This window comes from Aplidium turbinatum, chromosome 7 (assembly GCF_918807975.1).
Source record: "Aplidium turbinatum chromosome 7, kaAplTurb1.1, whole genome shotgun sequence".
NCBI lineage: Eukaryota > Metazoa > Chordata > Ascidiacea > Aplousobranchia > Polyclinidae > Aplidium > Aplidium turbinatum.
Window position 1 is genome coordinate 3559756 of NC_137478.1, and position 21190 is coordinate 3580945.

The 21190-nt window shown below is 38.0% G+C and overlaps 1 protein-coding gene across 1 annotated transcript in view; it reads left to right on the top strand.

The window, feature by feature from the left end:
* Nucleotides 1-251: 251 nt before the first annotated feature.
* Nucleotides 252-21190, top strand: part of LOC145774165 (disco-interacting protein 2 homolog C-like) — a 56629-nt gene continuing 35690 nt past the window's right edge. The window contains exons 1-2 of the mRNA XM_082585337.1: nucleotides 252-417; nucleotides 7216-7290. Of these exons, the coding sequence (XP_082441463.1) occupies nucleotides 321-417; nucleotides 7216-7290 (172 nt within the window). The 5' untranslated portion in view covers nucleotides 252-320. The remainder of the gene's footprint in view (nucleotides 418-7215; nucleotides 7291-21190) is intronic.

The following is a 21190-nucleotide window of genomic DNA, read 5'->3' on the forward strand; positions in this document are numbered from 1 at the left end:
TGCAATTATCTACTACATATAGAAAGTTTGCAAGACAGTGTGACAATGCCCCCAACAAATTATACACAAACATTAGGCTAGAACCTCTAGACTTTATGTCTCCCAAAGTAAAGATTTAAAGAGTATTAACTTCATTAAGAAGAGATTATTTTCTCAACACTTTTCACAGGGATTACAAATTATTCAACAACAAAAAAGATGTACCGTAGCCTAGCTGTTATTACTTTTTTGCATTTCAGATGCTGGAAAGTTTTTCTAATCTTATGGACTTTAATTGTGCATGATTTACTGTTTGCGTGTCATAAAGAAACAAGATTATAATGTCTGATGCGGTGACCATAGATTCCATAAATGTGTCCAAGCTTCCTTTGGAAGTTCGTGCCAGACTGGCCGAATTGGATATTGAAATTTCTGAAGGTAAGCTTCTTCAATGCTTTAAAAATAAATGCTCTGAATAGCTGAAATGAAGCTCAATAGCGTTTAGCTATTGATAAAAAGTTGAGTTTTTTAAAGTAACACAAAATTTTGACTGCACACTTTATGGCTTGGTGTTTACAAAATATTATACTGTAATATTGATTTTCTTAATTCAACTAATGTCATCATCATCATTTTCAGCCTGTGAGAGCCCACTGCAGAGCGTAAGCCTTCCCCTTTTCATGCCAATTTACATGATTATGTGCTAGTTGGTACCAATTGGTTGTATTGCATTGTTTATCAATGTCGTCCCTCCATCTCACTTTTGGTTTTCCTTTCTTTCTTTTGGTTTCTCGTGGTGTCTGTTCATCAATGTCGTCCCTCCATCTCACTTTTGGTTTTCCTTTCTTTCTTTTGGTTTCTCGTGGTGTCCATGTTGTTAATTTTTTAGTCCATCTATTGTCCTGATATCTTGCTATATGACCAGCCCAGGACCATTTTAGTTTCTTGATTGTGCTTACTATATCTCGTAATTTCGTTTGATTTCTGATCCATTCGGCAGTCTTTTTATCTCGCCATGTTAAACCCATCATGATTCATTCATGTGCTCTCTGCACTAATGTAATAGACTAAAATTTGAAATCGTAAAGGGTACGATATGTCTTGAAATAAGGTATGTTACAAATTACATCAAATATGTATATAGGTATTTCTAGGGTGAAAACAAAAGGGTAAAACAGGGCTGTTTTGCATGGCATTGAATTTAAAATTTCTAAAGTCCAATTGAGTTTGGTTTTTGAATTGTTTTATAACCTATTGACTATTTATTTTCTTTGAAAGGCTTTCTTTTATCAATAGAGTCTTCTTGTATAGTGGCATTGAAGTAATTCAATATTTTGTTGTGTTTATTTGTGGGAGTGGGGTTAGCCGAGGCCCTACCATATGAATTGTGTTTTTAAGTGGCTGTAGCCACTAGGAACAATGACAAGTGGATGCGTCTGGTGATTTATTTAACCTTTTTATGGGATTCAAATATTAACCTGGCTCAGCTAAAATTTGTTAAAGTTTGATTAGAATTTGAATGCATTTTTAAGTCCAGTACTGGTAACATCTATCATATGTTTTTGACCAGGCAATTTTTCTTGACAATGGCTTAGTCTCAAAAAACGTTTGTTTTTCAATTAAACAGCTACCAGTGCAGTAGGCTGCATTAGCTTGTCAATGTATAAAGCATGTCTCCCTGAAGGTGGACATGAAGATTGGCTTCCTTGTCTTCCCGTCCACTTAATCTAAATCTTCAACCACCAGGTTAAACCTGGCAGGTTTAAGCCTGGATACAACAAAAAAAATGTATATATATATTTAAGAAATCAATCCACATGTTGCTATTAATATTAATCAATCATTAATTAATAATCAATCCACATGTTGCTCGAAAGATTTGTCTTTTGCAATTATTAATGTTAAGCCAATTTTGATATATTTTTTAAACATAAAGTTTGTAAACAAATTTATTTTAACATTTATTTCATTTCTTTGAAAAATAAAGTCAAACACAGTTATTGCGATTGTGTGTATGTGAAATAGACAGTTTATTAAGTCAATATCTGGCCATTTCAATTTCAAATCAGTCAGAAACGCCCTTAAATCCTTTTTTGGTAGCAATAGAAATATTGAAGTGAAATAGTGATGCTGTTGACAGTACAAAAGTTTTGCCCTTTTGTCATAGATCTGTTTGCTAGCAGTAGGGAACTGAATCATGTCCATGAATATTGATGATGCAAAGTTGTCATCTTCCAAATATATTTGTTGTGTTTTAAGACACGTTGTGGTGTTTGTGAATCCATATTTCTATGTCTGCAGACGTTAAATCAATGTATGAAAGCAGTGATTTGCTAGCAGAACGTTTCTTGGATCAGGCCTGGGTCAGGCCTGGATCAGGCAAAGAGCCTGTTTAGTTTTTTAGCCTATTTTGTTTGTTGAATCTTTCACACATTCAAAGTTATAACTTATAGCAACTCAGAATACCGGTACACCAACTTGTGACTAAACTCAACAAATCCAGTGGAGTTCGATTCAATCAATGATAGTCTGCGCCATGCGGTTCTGCGTATGTTACTTAAACGGAATTATGCCTCAACCGATGTGTATCAGCTGCACATGACTTCATGTCATCTTGCAAAGCATACCCTGCCAGAAGACTGATCAATTATAATATATATTTGTCCACACTCACCATGTGCAACACAATGTTGTACTCGTGTTTGATCACACATAGTAGACATCCACTATGTAATTATATAAGTGTTGAACCTCACAGCAAAATGTTAAATTTTGAACCTAAAAGCAAAACTGAAAGCTCACTGCCACAACCATACCTTTTTGCAGACGTTGATTCAATATAGAAATGATTTGGTTTGTTGGTGAGATCACACTCTTGAGTTTCAACATTACAAGCTTCAACCATCTACTAAAGTGTCCGTTCTTTTATCACTTCAGGATTGGCGACGACGTTGAAATGATATAAAAATAGAAACTTTTTCTAATCAGGAAACGATCCCGGGGGAATTAGTCCATCCAGTGCCGGGATGTTTGAAAGTGGTGTTTTGTTTCCCTGAATCTTTTGTACGTTTTGGTTGTTACCGGTATACTGCGTTCTATGCCGCCACCGGCATTTGACGTTGCGTTGACGTCAAAGTGTTGTAGAATAAATTTGAATAAAGTAGGACTTCCTGAGTATTTGACAAGCAATCAGGCCACAATACTTCTCACCATGACCGTTGCCATTCCTTTACTTCCTGTAGTCTCTTTGATATCTAGTTACATACAGAGGTGGGCAGTAGCGCGCTACTTTTGTAGCGGCACTACTAGCGGCGCTACTTTTTTGGTAAAAGTAGCGGTAGCGGCGCTACTTTTTAGTTGGAGTAGCGGCTGCAGTAGCGGCGCTATTTTTATTCCAAAGTAGCGGTAGCGGGAGAGGCGCTACTTTTTTTCAGTCGCACTCCCGCTACCGCTACTTTTTAATTTAAATTGAAAAAAATGCTTGATTTTTTTGCAATACTGGCGTGGTCAAGCAGCTATATAATCGGCTTGATTGCAAAGTTTCGGTCCTTTCTAGCTGACGTCAATATCTTCGGGGAATATCTCCGTGTGATGAAGCCTATCTGCCAGGCTTTAGACATTCTCTAGGGCGAGTCCAAGGCGTATGACGGAGTCTTGCTTCCAACCATTACAATTTGCTCGAAGAAGTTGACCGAGATCAGTGATCTTGTGACCTGTGAGGAGTTGAAAGTGAAAGTCCTTGAAGGGGTGAAGAAACGATTCAATAAGTGCTTCAACAACATGAAATGCGTTATGGCATCATGTCTTTATCCCTCCTTCAAGACGTCGTGGCTACAATTTCTGCACTACGTTTCCACGGATGATGCTGACGCAATTCGACTGTTGCGGGAGACATCAAGCCAGGTTGATACCGAGAAGAGTGAGCCAACACCAGTCATGACTTGAGAATGTATTTTTTGGAGTGTTTGCGCCATCCCGTGAAACGTCGGTGCAGAAGGAAGCAACAATAATTGTGGACGCCTTTTTTTCGGACAAGCGCAAGTCCTTGCGCTTTTCGAATTCCGAGTTAAAACATCTGTTCATTAAATACAACACCCCCATTCCTTCCAGTGCTGCGGTGGAGAGACTTTTCTCTGTTGGAAAAGATGTGCTTAAGCGAAAGTGCGGGTAGGACTTAGTGACTCTCATTTTGAAATGCTCGTATTTTTGAAAGATGCGTAACAATAAATTTCCCTTAGAATGTGTTTTCTATAACGACGTCAAAATGACAGCGTAAACGAATGATAACATTCGTTTTCAAGGTCATTTTTGCGTCACTAGAGACTTGAGTGTTTCCTAGTGTCATTTTAGACAAAAGTAGCGGAAGAAGTAGCGGTAGCGTGCGCTACTTTAGCCCGAGTAGCGGTAGCGGGTAGCGCGCTACTTTTGTAAATTGGTAGCGGGTAGCGGTAGCGCGCGCTACTTTGTCCAAAGTAGCGGTAGTGGGTAGCGCGCTACTTTGAAAGTAGCGGGTGCCCACCTCTGGTTACATACCACCAGATGATTGCTCTGTCGTTGCAGCAACTGCAATTTTGTAGCGTTTTTTTCAATTGATAGAGCCGTGCACTTTGCTTCCATACGTCGTCATAACAATCTTTGCTCCTGTTCTGATAAATTCAATTTGTTTTTAATGAGGCAGCATAGGAAAGGTTTGTGCGAGACCCGTTTGTGCGAGGCCCGTTTGTGCCAGGTTTTTAGTCTGCTTTGTAGCTTTTGTTTCACAGAATGAAGATAAATATTTATATAGTTAGTTTATTAGTTTTTTAATGTTGCCGGTTTCCCGTTTTTGGAAAACATTTCAAAGATCTCACTAAAAAGGTAAAACAGACTGTCAAGGTCTCGCAACAACTGACTTTGATTTCAATTACTCTAAATTCTGCTTGATATTGCCGGGATTCCACTCGATTTGCGGTTTCAGTACCATTCATTTTACCATTTAATTGATTTAGCGTCGTCAAATACGGCCCGATATAAATTGTCAAACCCTGCCACCCGGAGATAGTAATAAGTTTTGCAGCAGTCGAATTGGTTTCAATTCTCAACCATTTAAATCGATCTTTTAGTGGTGGAGGGTGTTTCATTGTGGCTGTGGTGAGTGCTGAAATGGAAATAATATGCCATGTCAATAAGTATTTTGTTTCGCTTGTACTATTTTAGCCATTAGTTGCGCAAGAATGTGAAAATGAGACCTCAAACATCTAATGGACGTAAAAATAAAATTACTGTAATATATTGTTCGAAATTGCGTTTGCCAGCTCAATCGGACGGAAGCTTTGTTTGTTTGTTTTGACGGTTTGACTTTGTAAACGCTAAAGTAAAGTTCAATTGAACTTTTTTGCAACTGTTGGATGAAGCGCAGAGGGTTGATTTTTATGAAACATTTATTTGTACCGATACATATCATTGGAATATTCGTGTTAATGTTCTATGACCTTCGAAGGTGGTTCGTGTAATGAACGCTGAAGCTGGCATTGATCATCTCAGACATTGTTGCCTTTGCTCAGGTGGATGATTCACTGTGTCTGTTTACAGTCTACACCCAGCTAGCAAAGTTGCCACTTTCAAATTGGTTCTACGTCGCAAGACGTTAAAGCGATGTGAAAAGGTAAACTTTGCGAGCTGGGTAAATGCCGATTTGTTAAACTCATGTCTAGGTTATCGTTGAAAATCCCATGGCGATAGTTCGTATTATGATCAGTTCATAGATCGGTTTAACGCTGCCACGAAGTCGCGTTATAAGCGAAGGATTGTCTTATTCTTTTTAGACCCCAATTGCATACGAACGGTATTTATTTTTCGTTAATATTTTATATATCAACATCACATGAACATAATAATGTCAAGTCTAAACATTTGTTTTGACCAAGACTGGGCCCTTGGGTGTCTGAAAATACAGGCTTTATCCACAAGGCGTGTATAATTGCCATAAGATTTCAATGTATTCTTTTGTAAAAGCCAATTTAAATGTCGATTTATTTATATTGTCCGTCTCTTTGGAATGTTATTGATGTATCCGTGGGAAAACGACTTGCCCATCATTCGGCATAACCTTGACTGAATAGGTCCTGCTATCTAAACAACCAGAAAGACCGAGTGATGACTGAATGAATGGCAGAAATATCAGTTTATTTCCTTTGGATAGCAATTTTTATTCACGCATTCGCACACCTGAAAGCTTAGTTTAAAACTTTTTATGGGTCGTGACATGATGGAATTATCTAGTAAATTGACGTATGGCTTTTTAGAGATTAAACTTATAAGTTTATTCTCTAAAAAGCCATACGCCAATATTTTGTCGACTAATCCAACAAACTGATCAACTCAATGACAAGTACTCAGCCTCAAAATGTTTACCATCCTAGACAGCATAATCTGTCATTTTTATATTCAATATAAAAATGACAAACTTTGTCGCCTGGGTCGCTGGTTTGTGTAAACGTCCGGTTTATGTACAGTGCGTAAGACCAGCTGTCATGATGCGTGGAATGAAATCGTGAATGAAATTGACAAAGCACAAATGTAGATTGTGAGAAATGCAGTTAGTGATGAACTGATGAGTAGATAGGCAGGCATTATTTTCCAGCCAGCAAATCAATCGTTATTCATAACGTGCGAAATTTGATAGCGAACGTACGAACGGAATTTATTTGAAGGGAAAACTGATAACGTACGCTTTTCTGCGGCGGCATACTTGAACCAAATCAATTGTCATTTTATTTGCAAGTGTCACAGATTGGATTCAAGGCCGTTTTCCTTCAGTCTTTGTTTTTCATGTTGGTACAGCAGTGAAAACCTTCGCTTTTATGTAATGGCAAGTGGTGATAAAACCTGTGTTATAAGTGCTTTGTTGTTCCATGGAGGTGATTTCCTATATCACTTCAAACCTTGAGTGGCTGTGTTATTAGTTACTTTCGGGTGTCTCAAGTCTCGTTAGGTAAGACAATAAGTGTGCCTGTGACGTCCTGAGCAAGGTTTATTGATTTAAAAATTGAGAAGTCTTTGTTAGAATTTAAATCCACTGACGTAAAATCTTTTTGTGATACTGCACTTTAGTTGAAATAAAACTTTCTTCTCGAAAATTTTTTTACTTTTTTTTACAATGAACTTTCCAAATATAGTATGCCAGCTGTGAGTTTTTAACTTGTATCTGATGATCACACTACAAACTTTAACAATGACCTTTAATATTTCTCCCAGGTGACATCACTCAGAAAGGATATGAGAAAAGACGGATGAAACTCCTTGAACCTTACCTCGCCTCTGCAAAAGAAAGTGAGTTCTTGCACCGTTAGTTGGTGGCTTAATATTTTGCGGAATCATTCCCAGACAGCAAAATCCGTCATTTGTATATTGATTGAACGTCTGCAGACGTGTTTCAGGCTCTGTGAAAGCACAGCTAATAACGTTTGCTGTTCGTTTCATTCTCAATTGAACGTGCACAATGACATGTCCGATTCTTGCCAACCAAAATTGCTGTTTTATGACATTCGAATTTTTTTCATGCACATTACTAATAGTAGTGCGTAACTGTCAAATTCCTTAGAAAACACTATCAAGTAGCTTAACTGCTTTATATGCCGCGGTAGGTTTTGGCTTTTTAGTCGTTATATGCTTTATTGCCTTTTTTATTGAATTAAGTCATTAGTTAAAAAAAAAAAAAGTAGTTGTCTAAATCTGTGAAAGGTTTGATCTTGTAACTCAGATTGAAACTTTATCAGGTTTCACGTGCAGGGTTGAGCAGCTTCTTTAAATGAAGATTTAGGAGTAATGTGTGATGTCTGGTTTATTACACTTGGGTGTCATGCTGATTACTGAGTTAAAGTTGAAATCTTGAAAGTTGTTCCTTCAGAGCAAGCAGCTGACTCTGTAAGCGAGCAGTCTATTTTCGTGGGTGATCTATCACGCTCAAGAAAGTGAACAACTTTGTTGCTCTTTCGAAGTTTGTACGTGTTCTGAATATCAGTGACTGACAATGACTGATGGACAGGGTTTTATTGGCCAAGATGCATAAACTTCCAAGCTGAAGCTGTGTTGCTTGTTTGAAATATATGTTTGGTTGAAAGTCCCTCACTCTTTCTTCCTCTTGATATATGACATCATTCAATATTAGTACAAGTCACATTTTCATTTTGATGAAAACTTGAAATTGCCCCAGGATGCCACCAATGATTCTGAAACAGCTTTCAACCGGGACGCTGCTGATTCGTTTTCCTTTTTCTCTGTCTATCTGCATTGCTTTGAAATTTTTTGACCATTTTTTTGTAATTGTTCTTGTGTAAGCAAGAGGAAAGAATTCGATTTTGGCTGACTTGGTGGTGGATTTGTGACAACTGTGGTTGTCACTATCCACTTAGCAAAATTGTTTTTTTTTTGTATTACGACGTCTGCAGACGTTGAATCAATGTAAAAAAGACCAATTTTGCTAAAAGAGACAACAGTGTGTGTTGCATCTTGCATCCAAGAATAGCTGTTGGCTTCATCTGGCCTTGCATCAGTCTAACGTCTCTTTGCAGCTGATCGATGTGAAATGTGTAATTTTAATGGTTCAAGAACAATTTTCATGTGCAAGGGATGGCTTGGTTTTCTTACGTTTGATAGGCTGTGGCAGTTTAATGGCTGGTTGTTTTCTTAAATCGTCTTTGCGAAAATAATTACGCATGCTGTCGATATCACTATGCAACTTGTTAAATTCGTTCAATATTATACTTGTTATATTCAAACTGATTTCAAATGTCGTCCATTGCCTCAAATAATTTTTGTAAAGACAAGTTTCAAACCCAACTGCAATCTTCTATAATATAATCTCAAACCTACATCTGACTTTCATCATGCTTGTTTTTATTGTCATGCCTCTGGCTCTGCGCACGAGCTTCATTATGCATTAAAGTTGCTCCAGAGGTGGGTAGGTGGTGCTGAATCCAATCTTTTATGACACCAGTCTACGCACAATTCGGCAAGATTCCAGCCCTTGTATAACTCTGTTGTGCTAGGTTAATTTTGGCAGTTAACTTCAGCCTCCCACCTTGAGGTATCGTACGGTGGTGGCATTTGTTATGGTTTGTTCATTGCTCCAAGACACCCAAGCAGCGAATCATTCCATTTTACATTGATTAAACGTCTGCAATCATTATAATAAATTAATGTGAAAAAGACTGATTTACTGGCTGAGAACAGGTGTCGGTCTGCATTAAGAATTTGGTGAACTGATAGAGCGCACACGCGGCACTCACTCGTCATGGTTAAAAGACTGAATTCGTTGCGCCTGACAGGCAGCTATAAAGCATGCATGCTGCTTTGCTGTATAGTTGTCTTGAAGCTTAAAATCTTCTACGATAATAATAGATTTACTAAGGCTCTTGCAAGTCATAATAGCGTAAACGGGTCTGCTACTATTCGGTGAGTCCGATTCGGTGAGTTCCTAACCTCTAACCCCTAACCCTAACTCCTAACCCCTAACCCTAAAACGGCAATGATAATTAGGCTACGGTACCCGATAATTAAAAAAAAAATTGAAAAAATTCCCCGTTAAGGGATCGGACTCACCGAATAGTAGCAGACCCTAAACAGCACCCCTTACGATGTTCACATTCTTTCTAGACTGTTTGGCTTCACTTCGATTTATCTTCATTAATTCTAATTTAATTACTCCAGTGTCGTCACAAAGTTTGTTTAACGTCATCCTTACATGACGTCATCGCTTGATGACGCGTATGCAGACCAAAATATTTATTCTGACTACCAAAGCTTTGCGAATACGTTATCGATGTCGAAAGAACTTCACTGTCATAGTGTCACATACCTTGCTTAATTTATTTCCAACATACTGGAGTAGCCAACTGCAGGCCAACTCGTGTTTTTTTCCGGCAGCCATCGTGGCCTACCGAGAGCTCCTTCTCGGCGGCCAAATCTGCGTGCTTGGAGGCCAAAATACAATAACGATAGCACAAGTAAATAGCATTAAACTTGCAACAATGTTAAAATGATCACTTAGCGTTGTTGATGCCTGGCGACGTCCTGCAATAGAGTCGTTGTACCACGCATTAAATGCTTTATCGGGGTTGTAATCCGGTATTGCGGGACCATCTAACGACCCTAATTGGTTTTAACTGCTCGCAGCTCAGTAAATTGTTTCAACTGCATACCGCCTTTCATAAAACCTGACCATTTATTCCGTTATGATGTCACCATTGAGGGTGTGAAGTCACTAACCCACGTCCCACAGCCTTCTCAACTATGATGAAGACACGTGTTTTATCCACGGATGTCAACTAACATAGTTCTCCTTTTTAACAACGATTCAATATCCGACAACATTGAATCGATATAAAAACGACAATATTGCCAGCCGATGCAAATTAGCACTTCGGATTAACACTTCGTTAAAATAAACATCGGGAATTGCAAACAAGACTTACAGCGCTGGTGATCGCAGCTGGATATATTCAATACAACAGTAGTGACTATAAAGCGCTGACCTAATTCTGCGTCACTCTTTGATACTACATATTTTCGACATTTAATCCACGATCATTCTATTGCGAAATTAAATAATTGACTAGAAGAAACCGGCGGCCAAACTTGGCCGACGGAGGAGGTAGCACCGGCGGTCATTCAAGCACTACTTAGCGGCCATGGCCGCGATGGCCGCCGGCTGCTTTAAGGCTTGAACTGCCTATGGTTTCAAAGCAGGTCATCTGTTTTTAAGAAGTATTTGATTTCTCCCACTGTTCTTCGATAAATTCTGTGATTGGTTTTCGCAAATACTGTATCAAAAGTTGGCTACCAAACTTACCTGGTGACACTGTTCATAGCAATATTTAACTCTGTGCCAGAACGGAGAGTAGGAACCTTACACCTAGATTGTTGTTTCAATTTCTGGTAGAGTTGTACAACATCTTTGAAGTTGTCTGCTGTCACTTAGCATGTTTGTCAGTTTAAATACTAAATTTCCAGATAACAAAATCCATCATTTTTACATTGATACAACGTCTGCAGACGTTGGATTTGGTTGAGTTTGTCTTGTCAGGGCTTCCCAAACTGGGGTTCCCAGAGAGTATACCAATTATAAACAAACATAACTCAGCAACAACACTACATTTAGCATTATAAAAAACAAAAATCAATAAGCGAACGTTTTCGGCTAGTAATACAGCCTTTTTCAAGCCTACAAGAGAAATATTTTAAAAGAAATACTAAAGAGTCATGCAGTATCACAGCAAAAATATGGTCAAATCTAAACAATGCTTATGTATTTTAGTTATAATACCATATTTTAGTATTTCATTCTGTAAGGGAAAGCACAACTAAATGAATACCTATATCCGAAGTTAGTCTGTTAGTTAGAAGTGAGGTTAAAATCAGTCATATACGTAAGAAGCTACATTTTCAAATGCGTAAGCAAAGGTATAATATTTAAAATACCCTTTTATTATTGCAACATTACCTATGCAAACATAATCTCTTTAAGAGACTACTGATGGCGCCGGCAAGAAGCCATATGGTTATTGAGTTTTATGAATGACTAAACACACTTGTGAGTTGTGAATGCATGTTTGCAGTCTAATTGACATTGCGGGCGGTGACCTTTGCGTTCAAGGCCACTTCTGAAAGGATTTTATTGTCAAGAGAATACTTTCATTTGTTTTTCCTTGTGTTGCTTGCTGTTGAGCGAAGCAGTGATTTGGCGTCCAAACAGGGTTCTACGCAATTGCAATCACCCTATCGGGATTGTGAAACGAAGTCTTGCTGTTTTAAGGTTCTAAAGTGGTTTTAGTTAACTTTGTATCTACATAAAACACAATTTACACAACCAAAAAAAGAGCTATAATTTTTTGGGGGCTGTCTTCATAAGATGGGTAAAGATAAAGATATAAAGCTAAGTCACTGCAGTAGTATTTTACTTCAGTTTCTTGTATGTGTCGTCATTCTAACAGTCGCTTAGTTAGTCCTTTATCTCTCGGCCAGTCCACTGCTCTTTTCCTTATCTCAATCATGAAGCTTTCGTCATTTCACAATCTTATGAGATCGAGTCGCCGGCTGCGTGACCGAGTGGTGAGAACATATGCGCAACGTTAGAAAGGACGTGGGTTCGACACCGCTCCAGTGCACGCGGCTGTGTGTCGGCAAGGACACTTAATGGCAAGCCAAACTAACGGAGCAGCTGAATTGAAGACTAATATGTCCCTTCGCTGCTTCCTGTTGTCTGGTGTATTGCATCTGTGATCGTAGTGTACATTGTCGCAATCGGCGCAAAATAAAATATGATTATTTTTATTATTACGAGTATTTTCATTCTATTTCTTCCACGCATGATGTGATGATATTGTTCACTACCCATCGGCCACTAAGTTTGGTATAACCAGGTAACACTTTTTGCAGTTGTTCATCGTATCTGGGCCTTAGACATGGAGTTGATTTTGACAAAATATTTTTGCAAACATTGTATTTATCTAAAAGGAAACGTGGTTTGTGTTCCAGCTGTCGTCAATCTTTGTACTTGCATCTTCGCCGCTTTTCTGCTTAAATTTTCGCTGCTCACTGCTCAGTGTCAAGTGTCAAGCGTCAAGCTGCTTTGCCTGTCAACACGGTGTATATGCTACAATTACTTCACAAATTAAGAATTAGAAAGGGTGACAGACTACTCAGACAGAGAGGTTACTTTTGTGCTTGAATGCTTTTATTATGCATGTCAATAAAATAAGCAAATTTATCAAACACGAGAGACTGAGTTCATCAAGCAGTAACATTGTTGACCTAAGTAGAGGAAGATGGAGACTAGAGAACTTCTCGCGATGATAACCCAGTAAGCTAATTTGGTCAGAATTCAGTAGGAGTTAGATGGATAGGCTAGGTTTTGATTTTTCTTGGCTTACTTCTAGACTAGCCTACAGTGGTAAGTGTTTTGTATAGCAATGTTTCACTCATCGAAGATCAACCAACGCACTTGAGAAAGGAAATATCATCAAAGCATCGTCAGGGCTATCCTTAGGCTTGATTTTCCAATCTCTACCCTTAACTCCGCTGGGGCCTGTTGAAATGCCGATAGCTTCGTATGTTGCTTATTTTGATGCCTTTTAAATCAACTACTTTGCTGGTGCGAGTTTCCATTTCCTATCACTTCTTATAGGTGTGGAGCTGTTTGCCTCCATTAATTCATTAGTGAATTTGCAGAAGCATTATGACTGTCTTTTAATAGAAAGTCGTGCTGCCAAGCACTTGCATGCAGAGCATGCTACCAGCCACGCCACTATCGTGACATTTGTAGCGTTATTACCTTAAATGGTATATTTTGTAGCCTGAAAGCTGTGTGTGCCCATCTTGCCAGTTGATGTGCTGCAAACCTGTTGTAATGTTGATTAATGACAATTCTATTGAGAGTTCTCCGGCCACAGACAGGACGAGTTCTAATCATACAAAAGTCTTTATTTGCTACTAAAAGCGACACATTTTTCAGCTGGAAAGACTCTTTAAGCCAAGGTTTGTGGGCCAACACCCCTGAATCCAATTGGCGAGCTTTTCATAAACCACAATTGGTGTATTCGGTTTGTTAGATGTTTTATCTTGTGTTCAATCGTTTGAACTTTACTCAAAGTATCTTAATATAGAGCTATGTAAAGTGTTCGCCGGTAGAGAGGGATTTTGTTCTGAAATTTAACACGGCACAGTGGTTCCACAGCCACAGACTGGCGTTGCAAACGATTATAGCCACCATAAGGCAGTGCAATTATTCGTATCTTAGCTGCCTAATTTTAATCGTAGATACATTATAATACAAGGTTACTCAGACTGTTCTGAGCTGTTATGCCACAAGCGTGCAGCAAGTAAATGACATTACTAGATTTGAAGTTGTTTTTAATTCAATACAATGCATGGAGAAATAAATCGAACACTTTTGTCTTCCATCAGCTTTCAGCAGTCCAGAAAAAAGTTACTACCGGTATTTCAGAAATGTAGCTGAACCACGACGTGCAGCCATAGTTTTGTTGTAATTATCTCCCATGTGGCTGTTCCATTCACCATGTAGCCACGTCAGCGACGGGGTTAACAACTCTTGCATGTGTGTACAAAAATTATGTGTAATACTGGATAAATAAGAATAAATACTCATAAACAGACAACTACGCAACAACACAGCATTTAACAAAATAAATAATGAAATCAAATTTGCAATTGATATTTTGCGTAGTGATATTGTAGTAACACAGCAACGCGGTAGAACAAAGAACCTTAATGATATGGATTGTAACATCTGTAACCCAAGTGATATTGAACATCACACTCTGGGTTGAAGTTTTCGTGCTAAATCCGCTTTTTGAACAAATGTATTTGAGATTAACCGCACGGGCCGTAACATGACCTAAATTGTTTTCTTTGAAAGTGTAACCTTCGTGTTCCAGATGCCGCATTGGGAGGTCACTCAGTGCAATTTCACTTAGCAAAATTGGTCTTTATTGGATTGATTAAACGTTTGCAGAAGTTGAATCAATGTAAAAAGGAGCAATTTTACAAGCTGGAAGTGGAATCACTTGCCGACCTATGATGTAATCTTGGCTGACGTGCCTTTTACACAAGGCTTCTTTGTAACTTATCTCGTGCATTGCTTCAAAATTAACTCTTGTGGTTTGCATTACTTAGCAACACGCTGTCTGGACTTATCTGTTAACATTTTATGGTGTCTTTTTTTGAAAGACAAGCTCATTACCTCATACTCGATGACCTCACACAAAACGTTCTGCAGCACTCCCATTACATGCGTTGCAGTTATGCAGTTCCAGTTATGCAGTTCCTTCACTGAGAATAACTTGTTTTTTGTCAAAACTTCAACATTTTGCCTTTTAGCTAGAACTGATGTAAAAGTTACCAATTTTTCCCACTTGCCATGCTTAAAATTTTTACATGTTTCATGAATTCGAACAGATATAGTTAAACGTTTCTTCCTTCTAAACATTTCTTACTGAAGAAATGTGATTGGAGATCCAAAACTCTGAAGTCAATACAGGGATATAGATATCCCTGAGTCAATAGTAGGCTCCCGCTACAGCATTGACTTATTCCCCCTCACAATGGTTGGCAAGGGTGTCTTAACGTCAGGTATAACGTAGCGCTACTACCGAATGTTTGTTGTCGTTTTTGCATTGGAAACACTGCGAGCATTTTAGGGATAGTTGTCGAAGTAACAATCAGGTTATTAATTTTGGTTTGCGTTGTTTTGAACAACTTTGTACAACAACAGTTTGTAGTAATTCAGCATTTTTAGTTAGCTTGTGTGTTGTTGATGAGACTACGTTGTGTTCTTTAGCCAGCAAAACGTGTAAGCAACGTTGAAACGACGAAAAAGGCAACTTTGACTGACTGGGTTGTTTACGATTGTATGTTGATTGTTCAATTCAGTAACGTTGCTTGGCGGCATATGTTTGCGATATGCACAACACCGCACTTCATTAAGGCTAATGGCCTCTGCCTGGTGGAGTGCATAAGCTATTGACAAAACTTTATATATATAATTTTCCAAATTAGCCTTTAACTTTAAGGAGGTTTGCAGTGGTAAAAACAATTGTTTTTGGTTTTATTACCTTTATTGTTACGTTGCTTATACATCGCTTAAAGTGAGTAAGCATCGTTGTTTTTTCTTAAAATCAGGGTCATGAAACGCACTGTTAGCTTTTTCGCAGCATCCAAGTAGCAGATTGAACTTGTTTCAGCCGTTTGTGTCAACATGATACGGTAGTTTTCTAAATTCAGTGTGTAAAAGTTATTACTGCTGCATTTATTTAAAAAAAATATGATACTGTATTACCATTCTAACAACTGGCATTTATTGTCAATCATTTTTACTTATAATATTATATAAACTCATCCAAAGTTATCTGTTTTAGTGACACTTATGATAGCTGTTCATCGTAAAGAATTCTATAAATGGAAACACAGCTTAATGATATATATAGTGTATTGTGTATTATATTTGTGATATTCTGGGACATCAACTTATGCCACACCCAAAGCTGCGAAAGAATGCAAAGTTTCCCAGGATTTTTCAAACGATTCCACTTTCTGAGTAAAGCTGTTCCTTTTATATCTTTTACGTCGATCGATGTTGAAAAGATGTACACAACTTTTGTTGGCAAACTTCTTCCCATTGTTGCTTATAAATCTCTCCAGTTTCCCTAATGAATAAATTAATTGTGTCCCTGAATAAAGTCTATATACATACTCTATGATGTCATTACTCAAATGAGCACCATGTACATTGTTTGGATTTTGAACTTCCTTGTAAATGATACGATTTGTGTTGCTACCATGAAAGTGGACCAGCTTGGCTCATTACATGAATACTTAACAATGGTTCAATAGTACCTCTATGAATATTATTGCATTTATGAAAAGACGCTTATTTTTTAAAGATTCTCTTATTCTGTTATGTCTTTACAAAAGTATCTTTTTCCTTTTTGTTTGTGTTCCATATTGTTGTAGTTTGTCTTGATTTAGATCTATGCAGCACTGACGCCTGAGCACCATCCCTTTGAATGCCCTGTAACTTCTATTTTCGTTCATTGTAAAAGTATGCATCCCATTCATGAAAATCCAACACTCTTGTGCCACCACTATATCATATCTTGTCAGGTTTTAAAAATATTTTACGCAATGTCTTTTCTCATGAGGCATCACGATTTCAGAGAGAGACAGATAAAGAAAACGTTTGTTGCCGTTTATTAGTGAGCCGTCTTAATATTGCATATACTGAACGAGTAGAATCTTCTCGAATTTTTGTAATCGGCTATCTTCATACATACTGTATTTGATGATAATTTTTCAACCCCATCGCACAGATTGGCTTTTCCCGGAAGGGTTTTTGTTGGCAAAATATTGTAAATTGATCCATGACCTGAAATGCTGTCCTAGGCACAATCCTAGCAAATACTACCCATGTAAACAGGACGACTTGTATTTGCTAGGCGTTCATGCTTATTGCTTAGTGCTTACTGTGCGCCAACTGCACCATATATCAGTGCAAGCACGGGCTCTTGTGGCTGATGGATAGTTGGATACCAAAAATTTTGTGTCTTGTCAACATACAGTACCGTAGTTAAAGAAATAGACTATTTCAAAGCTTGCAGTCTAGGTTCCAACTGATTCAGCTCAGCTTTCAAACCTGTGGCAATCGCATGTGATGTTACGCATTTAAGCTGTAAAAATAATCGATATCTTGAAATGTGTAGCGAAAGTGAAATTGTAATATTGAAAATTTGAAAGATAAATCATAATGGTGGTTAGCTTGCTGGCGTATGCGTTTCCTTCTCCGAAAGATTTATTGCGTCATCAGTTGACTTGTTTGAATTCTTTGGCCAAGACTTTAAAGTCAAGGTGCTAATTATGAGGCAATAATTACTTTTTCTTCTAATCACTGTGGTTACACCCAAATCTAGTATCACAATTGTTCCTCCAGGCATTTCTTTAACAAATGCCCTTTTTGGTTTGTCTGTTCAGACTCAGAGTCTGGTCAAGTAAAATTTTGTAAGTTTTTCGTAAAACAACGTCTTCTGACTTGACTTTATTTCAAAAATTTTCTGAGCTTTCCTTGAGAGAACAAACCTACTCCTTGTCGTAGAAGGACAATTTTTGGATTGTTCATCATTAATAAGGAATAAAAAAGCACCCGCTGGTGAGTGCATTAAGACATTGCACTGTTAATTGATGTTCTGTACATTCTCACAAAATCGTCACGGTATTGTTTACTTTGAAGATGTGTTTTGACGCGATTCACGAAACGTAAGCTGATAGCTTCCTAACATTCAATTATGTAAAAACGTAGCGAAACTTATATTAACCATTCTTCAAGAAGGTTGGTCAACCTTTTACCAACCAGTATAAACAAGATTAAACTAGTTTGCAAACAAGTAAAGTTGCTTTGTGCCTAGTTAGACGTTGGCCTGCACCAATCTCCGTTTCATCGTTCTACTGTATGGCCACGCCCACACGACTGATTCAAGCACAGGACACATCTTGGCGCAGCAAATAAGGCGCTCGCTTTCAAATCATGCAATCCTGATTCAACTCCCGACTTAAGCTGTCGCATAAATTGGGTTGATTGCTGAAGGAAAAGGCAGCTGAGAGAAAGGAACTGGCCACACTACTCTCGTTAGTGCCGAAGGCTCGGAGTAATGAGAACCACATCTTTTCATCCTCAATGCTTAAAATAAAGTATAGGACCAGCAATGGAGCACAGTAAAGAATGACACTGTGCTTTGACCGGTTCTACACTACTTCTTAACCCCTAAAAGTTGGTGTGAATCTGAGTCCCAAGAAGGAAAGTTACCAATATTCAATTTTCAAGTCATCTCGCGGTGAGCCTTGTATCCAACCCAGGCCTATCGCTGCAGTAGTGAACACTCCAACCACTAGCAGCCCATTGCGCAGACGGCATTGACTTGAATAGAAAAAAAAATCTACATCCTATGTTGGACTTTTTTTTGTCATTCAACTCTGCCAAGTGGTAGATACAAAATGATTCGTTTGCCTGTTTACAGTAGTGCCATTAAATTTCCGATGTGTTTTATACTTCGAATCACTTCTCTTGTTTTTGCTTTCGCTACACTAATGTTAGACTTCAAATTGGCTTGAAAGTTTTGATGTCAACGCTTACTTAACGTTACATCACAGTGTTTTAACTTGAAATGAATCGCTTTTGTTTGGTAACCGAAACAAGCAACATCCCAGAATGTGAAGTTTGTCTTTTTCACATTGATTTAACATCTGCAGACGTAGAATCAATGTAAACACGGCACATTTTCTTGCTGGGATACAATACATCACTAAAACCATCATTATGTCAAGGCAAGCCGCGCTTAATCAAAGTCTTCTCGGTTAAAGTGAAGGTTTTCTGATAAAACTACGTTGTAATTGACTTTGTTGCGGAAGTCTGTTGCCGCCTGGCCATTTGCGTTATCAGTGTGATGGGCTGCTTGCGATAATAAATTCTTACGAAATCGACTATAAATTAAGTGATACCCTTCTTTTTGTCAGGCCTTTATTCTCCATGAAGAAACCCCCCCCATTTCAATTACTCTTTATCCAGCGATTCTCAACCGGGGGTCCGGTTTTCAAGGGGTCCGTGAAAGTTTCTGAATTTGGAGCATGACTGATTAATTTAAACATTTAAAAATTGGCTTTGTTATATTTGTGTAACGTGTATTGTCAACATGTGCGTCGCCACGCCCTGATGCGTTGTTTGAAATTTCAAAGGGCATCGCGCAAACGCTCGGTTTCGCACCAGTTGACTAAAAAGAATTTATAAATTAAATCTTTTTATAAGGATATCTATGTTCAACCATGGCCACCTGGAGATGCGGCCTGATTTGCCACATTTTGCAGATTTTGATTGGCTCTACTGCTTAGTGTCTGGCATTTTCTGGGATTTGTTTACTTTTTGCTGTCTCGTGATGATATAAATGCTTTTTCTTGCCTTGGCGAAGCAATAGAAAATGTGAAAAAGTAAGTTGACAAACGCTCGACTGTTATTGTGAAATTAACAGTCTGACTGAAATTTTCGAAATCAAATTGTCATTGTTTTTGAATATCTGATGATGTTAAAACTCATAGTGTCATCTGAAGAAGACAGTAAAGATCAAGCGTAAAAATAAAATTTATAAAAAAAAAAATTCATTCAAACAGTCGCCAAAAGTTTGCAAAACTTGGAAAATTCTGCTAAATGTTACAAGTCAGGCCGTATCTCAAGGTAACCATGGTTCAATGTAATTTGTTTGACATATCAGACTGTTGATCAATTTAGAAATACAAACGTTAGCCTATTAGCACTCACAGTTTTGCAATCATGACTATGATTACAACAAAATATTGATGAAAAAAAGAGGAAAGTCTTTGTAAAAGTCGCTAAATTTCAAATAAAAATACATTTTAGATGAAATTTATAGAAAAACATTTAGTCAGCATGCCATATAGATCGCTGATTTTTTATCCTATGTACCATCACATAGCTCATGAGTCATGACATAACTTCATCAATGATGTCATCAACCGTGGCAAGTGCGTCACGAGTAAAACAAATTCTTCAATGTGTGCCGCTTCGAAACTTATGAAACATTTGATTCTAATTGGAAACTCGATATAGCCTACTGTGTTGACCTTTCAAATAAAAATGTTTTCGGGCTTCGCGATCTCTTCGAGGACACCAAAAGAGGTCCGCCAAGGCAAACAGGTTGAGAACCACTGCTTTAATCAATGTTTTATATCAACAACCTGTGTTACTTTACATAATAGTTTTTTTAAGCACTGGCTTGATATGAAATGGGTAAAATGTTGATTCTTCTAGATTAGAATATGAAAGAAAAAATTTCAATGAGTATTGGTCAATGAGGTTTAGCTGAGAGTGAGACCCAGCTAACTTTTCCTCAGCAGGCTGCTATGTGTAGACCTTTATGTGTGGATCTAAGGTTCATTACTGCACTTGTTCTTCTAGTGTGGGTGCATTTTTTTGTAGAAAAAATTGATCCCCTAGTCCTGTGATACCAACTCGTTTGAACTTCCAGAGGGCTCGAGTTTATTTTTTCACCACCGCAAGCTGTCGGTCTTTGCCAAAAGTGCTTGAGAGCGAACAGTCTTTCCTCTGTCTCATTGTGCAAACTGTCATTCAGGGTGTCACCTCGGAACGTAAAATAAGACATATGAATACTAATTAAACGTGTTTTTTTGCGATGTAAGATGGTACAAGTTGCTACTGATGCTGCAAAACATTGATCAGTGACATGAGGTTGTGCAATCTTCCACGGGCATGTTGCGTTTTCCTCCTCACACTTATATAACGATTTAGTTCGGAAAAGTAAACTATATTAACTCCATCTCATGCTTTATTTAGTTCCGATCAACGTACTTTCTCTGATGACATTCAAGTGCTTGTACCTTTGAAACTTTATCTTTACTATTTAGCTTGACTGAACACCTGTTTAGTGGCCACCTCATAGTGGTCAGCTCGTATTGGTTACTAAATGCCATACTTCTAGTTGAAGACAAAGATTTTTTTTTGCCAGGTCCTCCAAAAGTTGTCTGTTCAATGCTCATTCACCCAGATTACACGGTTAAATCTTGAAAAATTTTTGTGATCCGTCGACTGGCTTTTTTGCTTTCCCATTAGTCGTACACAAATACTCGTTATCATCGT